General features: G+C 45.6%; 1 protein-coding gene and 1 pseudogene across 7 annotated transcripts in view; one reads left to right on the top strand and one right to left on the bottom strand.

Moving 5' to 3' along the window:
• The window catches only part of KDM4B (lysine demethylase 4B), a 381,078-nt gene that overhangs the window by 227,629 nt on the left and 135,774 nt on the right, over nucleotides 1-17,675 (top strand). For all 7 annotated transcript variants that reach the window (XM_063915024.1, XM_063915015.1, XM_063915040.1 and 4 more), the window contains one exon: nucleotides 2,846-2,997. In XM_063915024.1, the coding sequence (XP_063771094.1) occupies nucleotides 2,846-2,997 (152 nt within the window). The remainder of the gene's footprint in view (nucleotides 1-2,845; nucleotides 2,998-17,675) is intronic.
• On the bottom strand, nucleotides 6,272-6,389 carry LOC134948864 (5S ribosomal RNA; annotated as a pseudogene).

Below are 17,675 nucleotides of genomic sequence, written 5' to 3' on the forward strand. Positions count from 1 at the left end.
AGAAAGCCTGTGACGTCAAGACGCTATGATCATATCTGGAGGAGATATGTCTCCTGATGCGCGGAGCGCACATATCAGCCTGCAGAGTTCCACTTGGGGAGGTTCCTCTGTTTCCTCCAGGCTGGTGTAGATAAGGGCTTAAGGCTGGAGATTTCAACTCTTTCAATCTTCCAATAGAAGTTGGCTATGTTGCCTGAAGTTCAGACCTTCTTGCAAGGGGTGCGTCACATTCAACCTCCATTTATGCTGCCTACTGCACTTTGGGATTTGGATGTGGTGTTGACATTTCTACAGTCCTCCTGGTTTCAACCTCTGATGACGGTAGAAGACAAGTACCTCACGTGGAAGGCGGTGATGTTGCTGGCCCTAGCTTTTGCTAGATGTGTTTCAGAATGGTGGGTCTTATCGGTCTTTTACAAGGACAGAGCCTCTGGAGCTTAGGACTAGGCAGCAGTCCCTGCCGAAGGTCATCTCTGCGTTCCACTTCAATCAACCTATTGTGATCCCGCCGAGTTCTGGCGCTTCTGCCCCTCCAGAAGCGTTGGATGCTGTACGAGCCTTGAAGATCTATTTCAAAAGGACGTCTCTGATCAGAAAGGCTGATACCTTGTTTGTGTTATATGACGCACAGAAAAAGGGTTGCCCTGCTTCAAAGCAGTCCATTGCTCGTTGGCTTAAGGTCACTATTCAGCAAGCCTATGTGTCGGCAGCCTTACCTGTTCTACAGTCTCCGAAGGCCCTCTCTACAAGTTCGGTGGGGTCTTCCTGGGTGGCTGCCCGTGGAGTCTCGGCCCTGTAACTGTGCCGAGCGGCTACCTGGTCGGAGAAGAACACCTTTGTGAAGTTCTACAAGTTTGATACCCTGGCCAAAGAGGATACCCAGTTTGGGCAGGCAGTGCTGCAGATGTCTCCGCACATTCCTGCCCGTTCTGGAAGCTTTTGGACATCCCCATCGTACTAATTTGTCCCCAATATCCCTTATGGATGCTAGAGAAAATAAGATTTTAATTACCTATTGGTAAATCCTTTTCTCGTAGTCCATAAGGGATATTGGGCGCCCGCCTCAGTGCGTTGACATTTCTGCAGGTTGTCTCTTATATGGTTACCTATTCAGCTGTTGCTGTTCTGTTACCAGCCGTTGCTGGTTGTTTTATGTTATTGGTGTGCTGGTGTGTGAATCTCCTTCAGGCACTATTTTACCTATAACTTCCTGTGGGAGGGGGCATAGAGGGGATGAGCCAACACACACAGTTGAAGAAATTTAAAGTGCACTGGCTCCTTTGGACCCCGTCTATACCCATCGTACTAATGTGTCCCCAATATCCCTTATGGACTATGAAAAAAGGATTTATTGGTAGGTACTGTATTTAAAATCCTATTTAAAATTATCATTCCACTGGAGAAAACCATCTAATTTACATAGTTAGTGCAAAGGTAAAACGTTTCTCATGTAAACATAATTCCTTGTGGTCGGATTATGTTTCGATGTACATAAGCACTGAAGTACCAAAAGTCATGGGATAGCAGTATGTAAAGGTAATGGTACTGTAGGTGGTGCCACCGTACTGTGACGTCATGAAAATGCCCAGACCAGCATCACTTGTTTCTGACATTTTGTAAGTCCGTTTGAACACCGGCCAGGCTGTTCATGGCAAGGTGATGTGAATTATCAGAGTCCGGGCAGGATAGTGGGCGCCCAATGGATGGGACATTTCATTTCCGCAGTTGTGCGGACATTCAACTTTCCTCGATCTACGGTGTCGCATACACATGTGTACCAGGAATATCTCCTGGAAGGTATTACCACCCACCCTGGACAGCGCAGTGATTGACCACAGGTGCTCATTGATCGTGACCAGTGGCATCTAGCCAGAAATTTTCCTGGTGATAGACCCTGGCTCAAGTCACATCCAGAATCAATACAGGAGGTACCAGACACATATCCAGCAGGTTAGTGCAGCTTTCTTTAGCGTCCATGGGATATTGGAACTGAAGACCCACCAGAGTGCCCATGTTAACACTGTGACACCGGACACAGTGCCTCAGCTGGGCTGCTGACATAGCTATTTGGACTATGGAGGACTGGCAACGTGCGGCAGGGTCCAATGAGTTGCAGTCCCAGTTGTTTCAAGCTGATAGTAGGAATCGGGTGTGACCCAGCCCCTAGGAGGCCATGTACATGTTAACAAGGCACCATTCAGGTTTCATAATGGTGTGTGCACGTGGCATGAGTTGGGTCTGCTGGTCCGCCTGAACAAGTAATTCACAGTAACAGCAGTGTTGCATTGCTTGATGACCATTTGTAGTTCTTCATGGACTTCATATATCCCCACAGCGATGGAATATTCCTGCAGCATAATGCACCATGTCATTGGTCCCAAGTTGTCCAGAATTGGTTTGAGGAGCATTCTGGAAAGTTTTGACGAATGGTGTAGCCACTATATTCACCCGACATGAACCCAATCGAGCATCATGTGACTTACGATCCTACACCTACAAATATCAGAGAGCTGTGGAAGCTATCCAGACGGAATGGGTCATCTTCTCTCCATCGGTCTTCTGTCTACTTGCGGAATCAGTGGCATGTCGCGTTGCTGTACTTCGGCGGGCTAGAGGGGGTACCACGCGATACTAGTCGGCTATCGCATGACTTTTTAGCACTTCAGTGTATACGTCCGATGTTTTGAATGAATTTTGTTGTAAATTGCTCTGAATTGCCACCAACAGATTAATAATGTGAACTAGCCTTTTTATGTATGTTCAGGAGGCTAAACTTTGATATTGTTTATATTCTCCCACCTTATAGGTCATAGCCTTTAGCAATTTTTTATTTGATCTTTTCTAGGCCTTACAGAAAACGTTCTCAGCCACGCAGACAGAAGGTACAAGATCAGAAACTATTAAGGGAAGTGTTTGGTACTGATGTAATCTCAGAAGGAAGAATGGATGATGGCAAGAAGTGTGAGGAAGAAAACAATATTAAAATTTGCTGTGAAGGTTTGTGTTTTCTGCTTTCTACTTTTTGTTGTTGACGCATTATATCAGGCATTCCCAACCGCGGTCCTCAAGGCACACCAACAGTGCAGGTTTTAGTGATATCCAGGCTTCAGCACAGATAGTTAAATCAAATTAACTGATGTACTAATTAAGTCACCTGTGTTCAAGCCTGGATATCACTAAAACCAGGACTGTTAGTGTGCCTTGAGGACCGAGGTTGGGAAACACTGCATTATATGTTTAAGAATTACATTTATGCTATACCAATCCACTGGTGAAAGAATTTTTCTACTTCAGGGTCCATAGGCACCACAGGATTTACCGAGGGGTATAGGTGGTTTGGAGAGAACCGGGCAAAAACAGTTAAACATTCAGGTCCCAAGATGCACTGAGCCTTCCTCCTATATTTCCCAGCCCCAAGCTATCTAGTTTTTGTTTGGTGTTGCAGTACCAGTATGCAGCTTTAGACAGGGGAGCTGCTGTTACTTTGTAGTTGTTTGATCTTCAGAGCAAGTAGCAGGGACGTCCTATAGAGCGCCTGTGCTATTGCTCCAGCAACCCCTGCCGGCTGGGCCAGTGATCTCAGCAGGCGCCAGCTGAATCTTTCTAGCAAACAGCTCCTTCTGGACCCAAGCCACAACCAGAGGTACAGGGGATCAGGTAAGTAAGTGTACTATAGTGCACAGTGACCACTAGCCTACAGTGAGGGAGACCACCATAGGCACTGGCGGCAGGGACCAGGTTGCTTGCTTTCCTCTGCTAGACTATCAGGGCTATAATATGTATCTGGTGTCAGGAGACACTTGTAAAGGCCAGGTCAGCCCTGGAGGTGATGTCACTTAAGGGAGGTGGCTCTCCCTGTTAGCCCTTCCCCCAGCCCAGAGTGTGATTCTTCTGAGTATTTTTCCACCTTTTTGAGCTGCTACTTCTACCCTCCTCCCCCAGTGAGACGCTCAGCAGCCATTATTACACAAGCCTACCACAGCAAGTCTCAGGAGCTGGGTCCAGTCTCCCTGTATACCTCTCCCATGGGCCAGGTTATAAATCACTTATCCTACCAGCCTCTGAGGCTTGTGTAGTTTATTCAGTGCCCAATTTATATCATTTAAGGGTCCAGTATTTAAGGGACAAAGGATCGTTAAGCCGGAATTTCCTCTGTCAGACCAGCTCCTGGAACTCGTGCGTTAGGCTTGGAGTACACCTAACAGGATGTTTGTTACCAAGAAAGCTGGCTCCTCTCTACCCTCTCCCAGTAGATGCTCATATAGCTTGTCTAGTGAAAAGCTCTACATTACATCTATATTCTCTCCTGCAGCCTCCTATATTGAAGATGCAGCCCTTGATACAGGGATACTCACTTCTAAAGTGTCAGCTGCTAGAAGAGTGCTCTGGCTTTGCTCCTGGAGAGCGGACTCTGTTTCCAAGAAAGCATTGGAGTTATTACCCTTTACAGAGAATATATTATTTGGTGCTGAGCTGGACAAGATAGTAGCCACCGTTGCTGCTTCTAAGACCGCTTTTCTGCCTTTAGCTACGGCTCCCAAGGCCAAAATATCGTCCTTTGGGTCCTCTTGTCTGCAGGGAAAGGTTAAGGGACAGTCGTTCCCTAAAAAGTCCAGTTCCTATAAGTCCAATAAGCCTAGATCTAAACAATATTGGCCTGCCAGACGTCCAGTCTCTAAGCCGGACGACAAACCCTCTGCCTGATGGTACGGGCCTCCTCCTGGGAGACCCCAGGGTGGAAGGCCGGTTTCTTCAGTCTGCAGAGACTTTGCGCCAAATACTACGGATGCCTGAGTCCAGGAAGTAGTCCCCAAGGGGTACATCTTCACCTTTCAGAGGTGACTTCTTTCCTGGCTGTTACTCTTCAACAGGCTATTTACTCACTTCTACAATTACGGGTAATAATACCTGTCCCCCTACAAACAGCAGGGTAAAGGGTTTTATTCCACACTGTTTCTGGTCCAAAAACCCAATGGGTCCTTTTGACCAATCCTCACCCTGAAGTGACTCAACAGGTTCATGAGGGTGCCCAGGTTTCGCATGGAAAGCCTTCGCTCAATTGTTAGGCTTTGGAGACTGGGGACTTTATGGTTCCCATGACATCCAGAATGCATACCTGCATGTGCCTATTACTCACAACCATCAGTGCTTCCTCAGGTTTTCTGTCAATCAGCAACACTATAATTTCAGGGCTCTGCCATTTGGACTTACCATGGCCCCTCGAATCTTTACCAAAATTATAGCAGTTATGTCCGCACATCTCAGGCGTCAGGGGGTTCGTATCCTTCCCTACCTAGATGACCTGCTGATTCTAGCACTGTTGCCAAAGACGTTACAGCAACATCTTGGTTTGACCATTGCCCTACTACAGGCACATGGCTGGATTCTGAACTGGAAAAAATCCTTCCTGTCCCCCTCTAGGAGAATATTTCATCTAGGAGCCATCCAAGATTCACAGGTACAGAGAATCTTCCTGCCATCAAGCAAGATATCAACCCTTCACGCCCTCCTGCGCTGCCTTCTTTAACGAAGGCAAGTGTCCATCCACTCGCCCAAGCAGGTTTTTGGGTCCATGGTCTCCTCCTTTGACGTGGTGGAATATGCCCAATTCCACTCCTGGCCTCTACAGCTTCTGATCTTGTCATGTTGGAATGGGCAAAACCAACTCATTAGTACACAGACCACGGTGCTATCGCACAAGAGGTCCGGTGTTCCCTGTTATGGTGGCTACACACGTCCCATTTGAGAACGGGGTTAGAGAAAAGAAGATTCTTGTGTGGGCGCACTCCTGTTTAACTTGATGGTGGAAGAAGTATGTTAGAAGCTTAAAAGGTAACTATTTTTCACATAATAAGTTTTGTATCCCACGATCTGAAAAACAGACTTCAATAAAATGTATTAAAAAAAATAAAATATGGTGTGTTCTGGTTTGTCTATATCCGTAATAGATTGGTAGAAGAATGTAGACACCAACAGCACTACATCCATGTCCTACCACACCAGTACAAGCAAAGCTTGTATTAATGGTATCTTATTTGATCTTGTTATTTGTAATGGTGATGGAACCTTGTTTACCAGGTTCACACTGTCCTTATCATATAAGGTGTCCACATTTGAGAATCTTTACATTAATTGTACTCCTTACTCAGTTGATAATTGATCAATCGTTGTTGATCAAAGTGTCCATAGTGCAGGACTGAAGATTAAGTGGGGAAAAAAGGGGTATTGGTGATCCTGCTGTTAGTGTTGTGTCAGAGTAAACATTTATACCACACTACTACACTTGGTGTTCCCTGGGGGTCACCCTTCCAGGTACTGACCCAGCCACCACCGTTTAGCTTCCAAGATCAGACAAGATTGGGCACATGCAGTGAGGTATGGTAGTAGAAAAAGGTGACAGGTTTCTGACCCTGAGAGTGCACCTGAAAATACAAATATGAAATCTCAAGAAGAAAGTCAGCGAGAATGTAGCTTACATATGTGGATCTGCTGTCTGCATTAGACCGAGGATTTCCACAGAATCGCGGATGAGAGTCCACGTATTTAAGTGAAGATTAGAAAAGAAATCGGCATAATGGTATGATATGGCAGTATCACCCTATATTCATAAATAGACATGAGATCAGTATCAAAAATAGAGCCCCCTTACATAGCATTAAGACTATATGGAGTGTAATATATCCATATTTTGGTGCGGAGATTGCGTGTACCAAGTTGCTTTAAGATATTATATCCTGTTTTACAACAGATCATCATATGCCTTACCACTAGGTGCTGAGTGGTAGGGAAGAGCAGAGGTTTTTTTTTTTATAGATCGGAAGAACGATATCCGTGCCCAAGTCAGAATCAACTGACGTTCAGATAGGGCAGTCAGTGTCCATGTTCTATTCACTAGGACGAAGTACCCCAAGTAACAAAATAAGGAATAATTTGGTAATACTGTTGTTATTGTGATATCACAGTTGCCAATATCTCACATAAGCTCAGCGTTGTCCTATGTGTACACTTATTGGTGATAAAGACAGTAATAATAGGATTTTGCTACTTGCTAGATAAATCCTTTTCTTTGAATCCGTAGAGGGCACGGGAGTGGTCTTGGGATATGAGCGGGGCGTTGGCAGGTCAGGCATATTTAAATGTGTAACCCTCCTTCCCCTCCATACTCCCAAGATTCCTCAGTGTTTTTTTGCTGAGCCAAACAGGAGCGAAAGAGAGTATTAACTATGGAGAATTAAATATAACATTATAATATGACAGTAAGTAATAAGTTGACACGACAATAGTTCACAATCACCTTAACATTCAAACATTTTGGTGATAATGTGTTACCATAAGATTAACTGAACTTACCACAAGACAGGTGAAACTGCTCTGGGTGGGTATCCAGTGCCTCCTGTGGATTCAAAGAAAACGATTTATCTGGTAAGTACCAAAATCCTATTTTCTTTTTCATCCACTAGGGGTTGCTGGAGTATTCTTGGGATGTAACAAAGTTTCCCCCTTGGGCGGGAGAGCTGGTTGGCACCTGTAACACTAGACGGCCAAAGCTAGATTCTGATGCCGCAAACGTATCAAACTTGTAAAAGCGCACAAACGTGTGCACTGATGACCATGTAGCCGGCCGGCAAAGTTGCGTCGTAGAAGCTTCACAACCTGCTGCCCATGACTTTACTACAGAACACGTGGAATGTGCTGAAATAGATGCAGCTGATTGTAGACCTGCATGACAGTAAGCTTGAGGAATGGTCAGCTTAATCCATCTAACCAAGGTCTGCTTGTAAGCTGACCAACCTATCTTGACTGCATCATAGAGAACAAACAATGGGGTATAGTTACTAAGCTCCCGATTTTGACAGAGATGGTGTTTTTTCTTCAAAGTGTCATCTCGGGAATTTACTAAACGCAAATCACGGCAGTGATGATGGCATTCGTATTTTTATTACGGCTGTGTAGTAAAATTACGAATGAATACAACATCGGTCAAACGCGGCTGTTTAGGTATTGAACACGGTCATTTACTAACCATTCGTATTTGAAATCTCTTCCGTGAAAATGCATGTGCGGCCGTGAAAAAATACTAATCGTACAAAAAGCCTAAAAAAAAATAGACCTGCTTTTGAGAAGCGTGTTTACATGTGTTGCCAATTCTACATTACTCACACCTGACTTTTTGGACCTTTAAAAGGGGCCCCAACACATTTTTCTCCTCTCTCACTCTGAAATGGCTGCTACTGTGTGTAGTACTGCTGTCTTGTTTGCTGGGGGATACCTGACACTGCTCCATGAGGCTACAATAAACCCAGGCCAGGAAAATCAACATGGTCAGCAGGTTGTACAGGTTCCGCGTAGGCTGGGCATGGCTTGTTTTTTTAGTGGGCGTTTAAACTATAACAAATTGGCCGATGACCATGTTATACAGATGGTCCGACTAAATGTAAATAACATTTTCCGTCTGTATGACCTTGCCAAACTGAACCTAGACCATGAGACAGCACACTCTCGCTCTGTCTCAGGCCTGCACAAACTCCTGGCTGTGTTGCACTTTATGTCTACTGGCAGCTTCCAGCCTGTGACTGGCGATGTCATTAGTATCTCACAGGCCACCTTTTCTAAATATTTAATTCAGGTGAGTTAAAACATACATACACGTCTATGTCTAAGTGGTGCTTCTGTAATGTAATATAACACAGTATTGTATTGATTACAGGTCATGACACTCACCTTTAATTTAGGAATGTCCACTCAGGTTTTGGATGTCTTGGATGGCCACATAGATGCCTCTCTCTGCTTCCCTACCCAGGAGTCGCAGTGGCATGCAGTCAGGGTAGCTTTATCTGATCTTGCGGCCATGCCCAATGTGCTGGGTGCCATAGATTACACACACGTTGAGCTGAGGCCACCTAGGAGCAGGCAATATATTTATACCAATAGACATCTGGCCCAAGACACTAATGTGCAGGTGGTTTGTGTAGCTAATTAAACAATACACATATTCCGTGTTAATAATTTATTAAGTTGAACACAGGCATTTTTGGTCAAACAAATAAACATAATTTTTTAATGTACAAACTATTATCAGCAGGCATGATTATTATTAGTTTTTTTGTGTGTGCTGGGTGCCGAGGATTGGGCTGGCTCGTTGGTCCGGGTTCGACTTGAGCGTCTAACTGGGGATTGAACTGGGGTCTGGCTTAGTGTAGTTGTCCCCGAGCTAGAGGTGACTTGTTGTGATGCCAACACATTAAGGCTTTGACTAAGTATGTTTAAGCTTGCAGTGAGTTGCGTATTAGCGGCAGTGTTGCTTGCTATTATTCTTGAGAGGTTGTCGTTGATAATTTGGTTGTGTTGTATTATCTGGATTAGGGATTGTTGCTGCCGCTGTTGATCATCCATGATGCGTTGGAGGTTTGCTTGCATTTGGCTGTTGTCTGCCCTCATCTGCTCCATTGAGTTGGCAATTCTGCCCACCTGCACTATAAGTCTGCCTGAGTTGCGACTCAGTCTAGGCAGATGATGGGGCAGACTTGACAGGTATTGGCTGTGGGTGTTGAGGCACGCATAGTGTTGCGCCTGTTGTGTGGCCCAACGGCTCCAAAACTCAGGGCCCATTTGTGTCTGGGGTGGTGGTGTGCTCAATTGGGGGCTGTGGGATGTTTGGGGTGGTTGGGGTATGTCCTGCGGCGTGGTTGGCTGGGTAGGATCGATGGCCTGCAGGTGTAGTGTGAAAGTATCCTGCTGGTCACTTTCCTGCTGGACATCCTCGGTGATGATGGCTGGGTCTGTATGGGGTTGAAGACAGCCACTATTTAGTAAATATTTAGCATTGGTGTTACTATAGCTTTACGTCAACATGCATTACTTCTTAATATTCATGTTGTAATTGCTAAATAGATTGTGGCCTAAACTTAACTATGTTGTTCACCTTTTTGTAAAAATATGTGCCTTCTAACGTTCACTACTCAGTTGTAAAAAGTTTGTGGGAATTGTTGGATTCTGAGCCATAATTAATGTGCGAACACGAAGAACTCTAACAAATACAAATTACTACATTTACATATTGGGTATGAAGCTTCCTTTGGAACAACACACACAATACAATAAATGTGTTGACCAATACACTCACACATTGTTCAAGGCAGTCAGTGGTCTGCCCAAAACGTTAACAAATATGGTGGTCGGGACTTCCGGTGGGCGGGCCATCCAGCATGGCTGCTTTTTAGCTGGGCTCCGGCGTGCAGGAGGGAAATCCACAAGCATCCCCTGCTATCTGCCCTCTAGTCTCCTGCGAGACACTCCATTGCAACCCCTACACCTTAGGGAACCGGGAGATACCCTGCAAGGGTAGGAGCGTATAAGGGTGCCCCCGAAGTTTGGCCCTCAGAGAGACGGCCTGCATGACCGCCGGCGTGGGTCCCGGCGCGAAAACAAACAGCCTGGCATTAACCGTCCCTAGCCGCTCACGAGGAGACACCCCAACACCTGCAATACTTTGGTGGAGATTCCGCTCTGCTGCGGTGCTGAGGATCCGTGTGCGGCTGGCGGTCCGGCGGCTCCTGCTCCCTGACGCTCGGCTACCCCTGGTGAGGTACGGCGCTGCGAGATCGCCTCTGGAGTGGAGAGACTTACACGGCTTCCCCCCGCTTCCGCGAGCGGCGCGGCGGTGTATGAAGACGAATCCGAGGGACGGGACGAGAGGGAGCTGGCGACAGTGAAGCGCTGTGACAGAAGCGGAAGACAACGGCCTGTCCCCTGCTTCAGCGTCTGTGCTGAGGAGTCCGGAGAGGAGACGGGAGGAGGGTGTTCGGCTGCCGTGGCGGACGCTGGCGGAGAGGAGACGGAAGACCCTGGGAATCACCTCTCATCGTGGGTGAAGTGAGTGCCTGCTGAACCAAGGCTGCCTGCTGTACCGGGGGATGAACGCTGTTGCCCTTGAAACCCGGAGTGCCGCAGACCTTCTTCAGCCCTGCCTGTGTCCCCATACTCCACAACGACAGTGATCGTTAAGGGGAGCCCGGTGCCGGTTTAAGTGGACCCTTCAAACGTGGTTGGTTCAATAGGCTAGGAAGTGTCCCCAGAATCACGCTATCAGAGCTAACACTACTCTGGAGGGGGGTGGCGGTTTGGGGTCCTGCCTGTTGCTGGCCGCTGACTGCGCGGTCCTAATATCCGGGACTGCAACACTACACAAGAAACTTATAATACCCTCTTGTATGATGCTTGATGCATACCAGATGTGTGCCTTTCCCTAAGCTTGCTTCCAGTGCCCTATACCCTTTTCCAGAGGGATCCTCAGTCTCTCATATTTGTTTTAGCTCTTTGGTACTGAGGAGTGGGGGCCCGGACCTCTATCGCACTCTTCCCTTTACATCTTGCTGGTCTCTACCCTTTTAGTTTAATCCTTCTTCTTCTGTCCCTATCTGCCCTCCATTAATTCTGTATTTATAAGTATTTGTGATAAGTGCCCTATGCGACACTGTTACAGGAGTGTGTGGAGATCTCTGAGCAGCAATTTCTGAGGGTACGTCGCCATCTGGTGGCTGCTTAGAATTAGCAGTGAATTGGCTATACTCATCCACTGTTATCCTTTAAAAAGCCCTTGTATGGGAGAAACTTACACTACCTTTCTTAATAGTCGTCCCACAGCTGTTTTGCCCTGACTTAGGCTCCAACCGGGAGATTTTAAGGTGCGATGCCCCTACATTACCCCTATCTGTATACGGTGTAAACTAATGTCCACTTAAATGTTATAATTGTTGTGTTTTTTTTCGCTGAGTAGCACTAACATATCTTCTGATTCAGGCCCTTACGTGAGGTGTTTTATTATCATATACTGCAGTGTGTTGGTATAGGAGCCCCTAGCTTATTGCAGATAGTGGTCCACGGACCGGGGGATGGACAAATACGTCCATAAAACTCCAGCGGTTAGATCTTCCCAGTCCTCCGTTACCACAAGAATGAGTAAGACCAAGAATACGGCGGGGAAGCCTAGCCCCCCCTCGCCCCCGGAGGCAGGGAACTCCCGAGACCAAATTCATGAGGTGGAGGCGCTTCCTGAACAAACCTCATTAATACATATGGCGCAGGAGCTCTCCCGCCTCCTCATGCCCCAAATTGATAAAAAAAACTTGAAAATATCCCTTTAATTGATAAAAGGCTTGAGCAGATACAGACACTACTAGATTCGACACTTGCGAAAATTGACCACAACACCTCACGGATCACCTCATTAGAACAGCGGGTTAGCGATGGGGAGGATCAGATACACACACTTCAACGCTCTACTGACACTCAAGATTCCTCTCTTAGAACTCTACAGGCAAAAATAGATGAGCTTGAAAACAGGGACAGAAGATCGAATTTACGCTTTGTTGGCGTCCCCGAAGCAGTTAAAGACAGACAACTATCAGAATTTGTAACGTCTGATATATTTCAGGCGTTGGGTATCACATATGACCCATTCTTATATCACTCATTGAAAGGGTGCACAGAATAGGTCCTGCTCGACCTGATGCTGAAACGAAACCGAGGCCAGTTATTGCGAAATTCATGGACTTTCGTATGAAGGAACATGTATTGCGCGCCTATCGCAAACTCCCGCAATTGGTAGTGCAGGGAAAACGTATTTTGATCTTTCAAGACTTCTCAGCCTCTGTGGCACAGAAGAGAAGGGAGTTCTCAGATGTTTGCAAAATACTCCATGAGAGCAATACTAGATTCGCATTGATGTATCCCGCTAAATTACGCATCCAAGATAATGGCCGCACACTGATATTTGTTGACCCCGCCACCGCACACTCACATGTTAAACACATGTTGAATCCTGGAAATCCACAGCACCAAGACTAGACATTTTGACGTTAGATAATTTATGCCTGACTCGGTTTAACTTTCACACGAACGAGACAATGGGTCTCTCTCTATGCTACTCAGCTTGAATCTTAATGTTACAAACATTTTTGATAAGTTTTTCGCCAGTGCTGCCGGAGGGTTTAGCACTTGCGTGGTTACTAGTTTGGTTTGGAAAAAACGGAAAATGTTATATGAAGCAATGTGTGTTTTTTTGTTTGTTTATTTATTTTTTGTTCTGCCCGTGTCGTGCCTTCCTCGCCCGATCTGTTCCTGGGCTCTACGATACTGCTTGGTTGCGGTCGTTCCTCCCCGCTCGCTGGGAAGGAGGAGGGCGACGATATGACATGACATTCCTGCTGAAGCGTTACCCGCGGGTGGGGGTAGGTTAGTAGACTAATGACTGACCCTAGAGTAGGGACCCCTTCAGCAGATTCTAGCTTTAAGATTATGTCGTGGAACGTGGGTGGCCTTAACTCCCCGATAAAACGTAAGAGAGTTGTCACACACCTGAAAAGGTTCAAACCTCAAATTATATTTCTCCAAGAGACCCACTGGATGGCGGGCGCCTCCTCTGCTCTTCGGGCAACATGGTTAGATAGCTGTGTCTCTGCAGACAACACGAGGAAGACTAGGGGGGTGGCGATTCTCTTTAGCAAACACCTACACTACACAGTTTTAAATTCTGTTGCTGACCCGGAGGGGCGTTATTTAATTTTGGATGTAGAAATCTGGGGTAACAAATACACACTGGTAAATGTATACGCACCAAATTGCGAGACTGCTGATTTTCTCCAGGAACTGAGCTCTCAACTGCTTCAACGTAATAATTCCCAACTTATCCTGGGAGGTGACTGGAATACTGTTGACGATCCCACTATTGACAAACGCCCTGTCCCGCGCAATTCCGGTTCGCCTTCTTGGACACATCTCCAGACATTGAAAACCTCCCTTCAGCTCACTGATGTTTGGCGCCTCCTCAATCCAACGGACAAATCTTTTACTTTCTTCTCTGGGGTTCATGGCTCCTGGTCCAGGATTGACTCCATACTAGTTGCAGACTCCCTAGCGACGCTAGTTAAGAAAGCTGATATCCACAACATTCTGAGATCAGATCATTCTCCTGTGACGCTGACGTTGCAGAGAACTCTCCACTCGGGAGGCTCAAGGATTTGGAGATTTCCGAGTTATCTTTATAACTGTGATGAGTTTAGGAAATTTTTGATAACCAATTGGGCCAACTATCTAGACGATAACCTGGAACACTGGGACCGCCCAAATATTCTTTGGGGTTCGGCAAAGGCAGTTCTAAGGGGTCAAATTATTGAATATGTTCATAGAATGAAAAAGAAAAACTTGGCAATTTATAACACCCTACACTCAGATTTAACTGATGCACTGCAGCGTCACCTTACCCTACAGACTGAGGAGTCTTTGCAGCTATATGTACAGGCCAAGCAGCTCTTAAATGACCATTTGCTAGCGCAAGCGAAACGTGACGTGGTATTTTCTTCCCATAAATACTATCAATGGGGAAATAAATCCGGTCGACTACTGGCAAATATGGCCAGGAAAAAAACTACTCGCAAATTCATAACAGCTGTACAACACCGAGCCTCGGGACAACTCCTTACCAACTCCCCGGACATATTGAATCAATTTGAATCCTACTTTGCTGACCTATACGCTGATCTCCCCTTCAATGAATCCACCCATAACACGCTCCATCCAGACACAGTGCTACCACCAATAACGAATGCACAGTCGGACTTGCTGGTGAGAGCTATCACCGAGGAAGAGCTAATCTCGGCAATGTCCAAGCTCAAATTGCATAAATCTCCGGGCCCCGACGGCCTCTCTAATGAATTTTATAAAATCCTTCAGCCTCACGTAGTTCCGACTCTGCTAGAAGTGTTCAACAGCCTTTTGAAGCATCGCTCCCCTTTTCACCACTTCACAACAGCACATACTATTCTAATCCCTAAACCCGCACAAGACCCGCAACTGGTGTCCTCATATAGGCCAATCACGTTGTTAAATACTGACACAAAACTATTTACTAAAATTCTAGCAGACCGGCTGCAAACTATCCTCCCCCACACTTTAACTAGTCACCAACTTGGCTTTGTTCGCAATACCCACTCGGTTAAGGGAATTAGGGCGGCGGTCGCGGCAGTTGTAACTTCTGCTCAATCGCCCCAATCCAAAAATATACTCCTTAGCTTAGACACCACTAAGGCCTTCGACACGGTACTCTGGCCCCATTTACTCAAGGTCTTAGAACGAAGACTATTCCATCAGGACTTCATTGATATTATTCGCTACTTATATGATTCTCCCTCTACTAACCTCTTGCTCAATGGACATATTAGCAGCCCGGTGGTTATGTGCCGTGGCACACGGCAGGGTTGCCCCCTGTCTCCCCTGCTGTTTAACTTAGCCATAGATCCCCTACATCGGTTGCTGTTAAGCGATACCCAATTTCATGGAATTCAGGTTGGTCGCAGAGAACTAAAACTTACTGCTTTTGCCGATGATCTTCTGCTATATATCTCAGACCCGGAGGCTTCTTTGACCCATATATTTAATATATTGCAGGTTTATGGACAAGTCTCAGGCTTCAACGTAAATTGGGCAAAATCGGTGGCACTCAGATTGGGGAATGGTTCATTTTTGAAACACGGGGTGAGGAATCTACCATTACAATGGAGTTCAGACCACATAACTTATTTGGGAATTCAAATTCCGAGAAAGCCGGAGCGATTATACACCCTAAATTTTACCTCGGCCATTCGAATAATTGAAACATAACTTGAGACCTGGAAGTCTATGCCCTTATCATATTTCGGGAGAGCTAGCTTAATTAAGATGATATCATTCCCCCGCCTGATGTACTTCATTCAAGCCATGCCACATGCACTTCTACCTAAAGACGTTCAACGTCTTAACTTTCTTTTTAGGAGATTTATCTGGCAGGAAGGGAAACCGCGTATAGCATTGATCAAACTCCAGCAAACTACAAAAAATGGAGGAATTAACTTCCCTAATATCCTCTGGTACTCACAGGCGGCCCAACTGCGATACCTACATGACTGGATGCACAATGACGACACGTACACAAACACAGCCTTAGATAGGGAATTTGTAAATGGGGGGGACCTAATTACCTTCCTACATATGCACGACCGGGAGGTGTCCGAGGAGCAGAGGAGTAACCCCTTACTGTGGAACGTCAAGAAACTATGGACAGATATGAGAAATAAACTTAATCTAAATGTCCACAAATCATTACATCTTCCGTTCATGGCTAATCCGGACTTCCAAGATGGCCAGGCACAATATCCGTTTAACATATGGCGACTGGGGGGCGTGTCCAGGATCGGCGATATAGTGGACATGCGGGGCTCGAGGCCGCTCACGTTCCATGAGGCCACTACTAGATACCCAACTTTGCTGGCCTATCCTGTGGCCTTTTTATTGGCTCAACATTATGTTTCATCCACTATTAGATGTTTTTCACCTGGGGATTGGGACAATCCATTGGATAAATTGCTGAGACAAACCCCCAAGGCTCGGAAGGCAATCTCAACGGCATATGGGTATTTTAGAACCGTCCTAGACTACTCACGGGACTGGGAGGTATTATGTCTTGGAAGGACTGTCTCCCAGACATTGAAATTATAGACTTACTGGCGGCAAACGTTAAAGCCTGCAAATTATTTCCCTCTTCTAGATATAAAGAAATGTCCCTCAATATTTTACATAGGACCTACTTATCCCCCCACAGACGACACCTGATAGGACTTGCTGACACACATGCATGTTGGAAATGTGGCACTCTTCAGGCAGACTTATTTCACTGCCTGTGGACATGTCCTTTGGTCAGACAGTTTTGGACCCAAATAAGAAACTGCCTGACGGCCAAGCTGGTGAACTATTGGAGGTTGTCTCCGGAGTGGGCGCTTTTTGGTATCTTACCACCGAATCAACGCCTTTCTCTGGGCAGTAAAAAACTGTTGCTGGCAGTTAGTTTAGCAGCCAGAAAAGCCATTTTGCAGGTGTGGATAGCGAAGGACCCACCTACTCTATCATTATTTAAAGCCAAACTATTCTATCTCTTTAGGATGGAATGGATAGGCGTTTTGCTGGAAAAAGACACCAAGATACATAATTTTTTTGAAGTTTGGGAGAGTTACATAACGACTTTATCGTTAACGGTTAGGAAACAGCTCCATGACTCGTTATCAAACACAGAATGGTTTCTGACTAGATTGGCTGCTGGAGATCCGCCGATTATGCTTGAGAATTGAATAACAGTCGGGGTCTTGTGGGCCGATGGGTGGGGAAACCAGGCACGTATGCGGGCTTTTTTTTTTTTTTTTGTCTGTTTTGTTTTTATTCTTCTCTCATCTTCGATTGTATAACTTTGGGTCAATCGATTGAACCAAACTTTAAATCAGTGGAGCAAATGGTCTCCGGGGACTTGTTTCATGCAGATGCGATGTTATTGTTTGCTTATACTGAAAGTGTCCCATGCTTAAAGACTCAATTGTATTCTTCTTTGCTCTATTTTCACACGACACCCTTATACTGATGTTTTGAAATATAGTGAATGTTCATGTATTGCATGTATTGCTTCAATAAAAAAATTATTAAAAAAAAAAAAAAACACAAATATGGTGGTCTAAAATGTACACATTAACAATGGGTGAAAAAGTATTAAGGTGCCCTATGTTTCGAACTGGTGATGTTGGCCATGCAAAACAATTGGATGAGACTGAACATTTATGTTGGTGTTTTTAGCAAAAATTAAAACTATAAATATTTGT

Source organism: Pseudophryne corroboree, chromosome 1 (assembly GCF_028390025.1).
Source record: "Pseudophryne corroboree isolate aPseCor3 chromosome 1, aPseCor3.hap2, whole genome shotgun sequence".
Lineage (NCBI taxonomy): Eukaryota > Metazoa > Chordata > Amphibia > Anura > Myobatrachidae > Pseudophryne > Pseudophryne corroboree.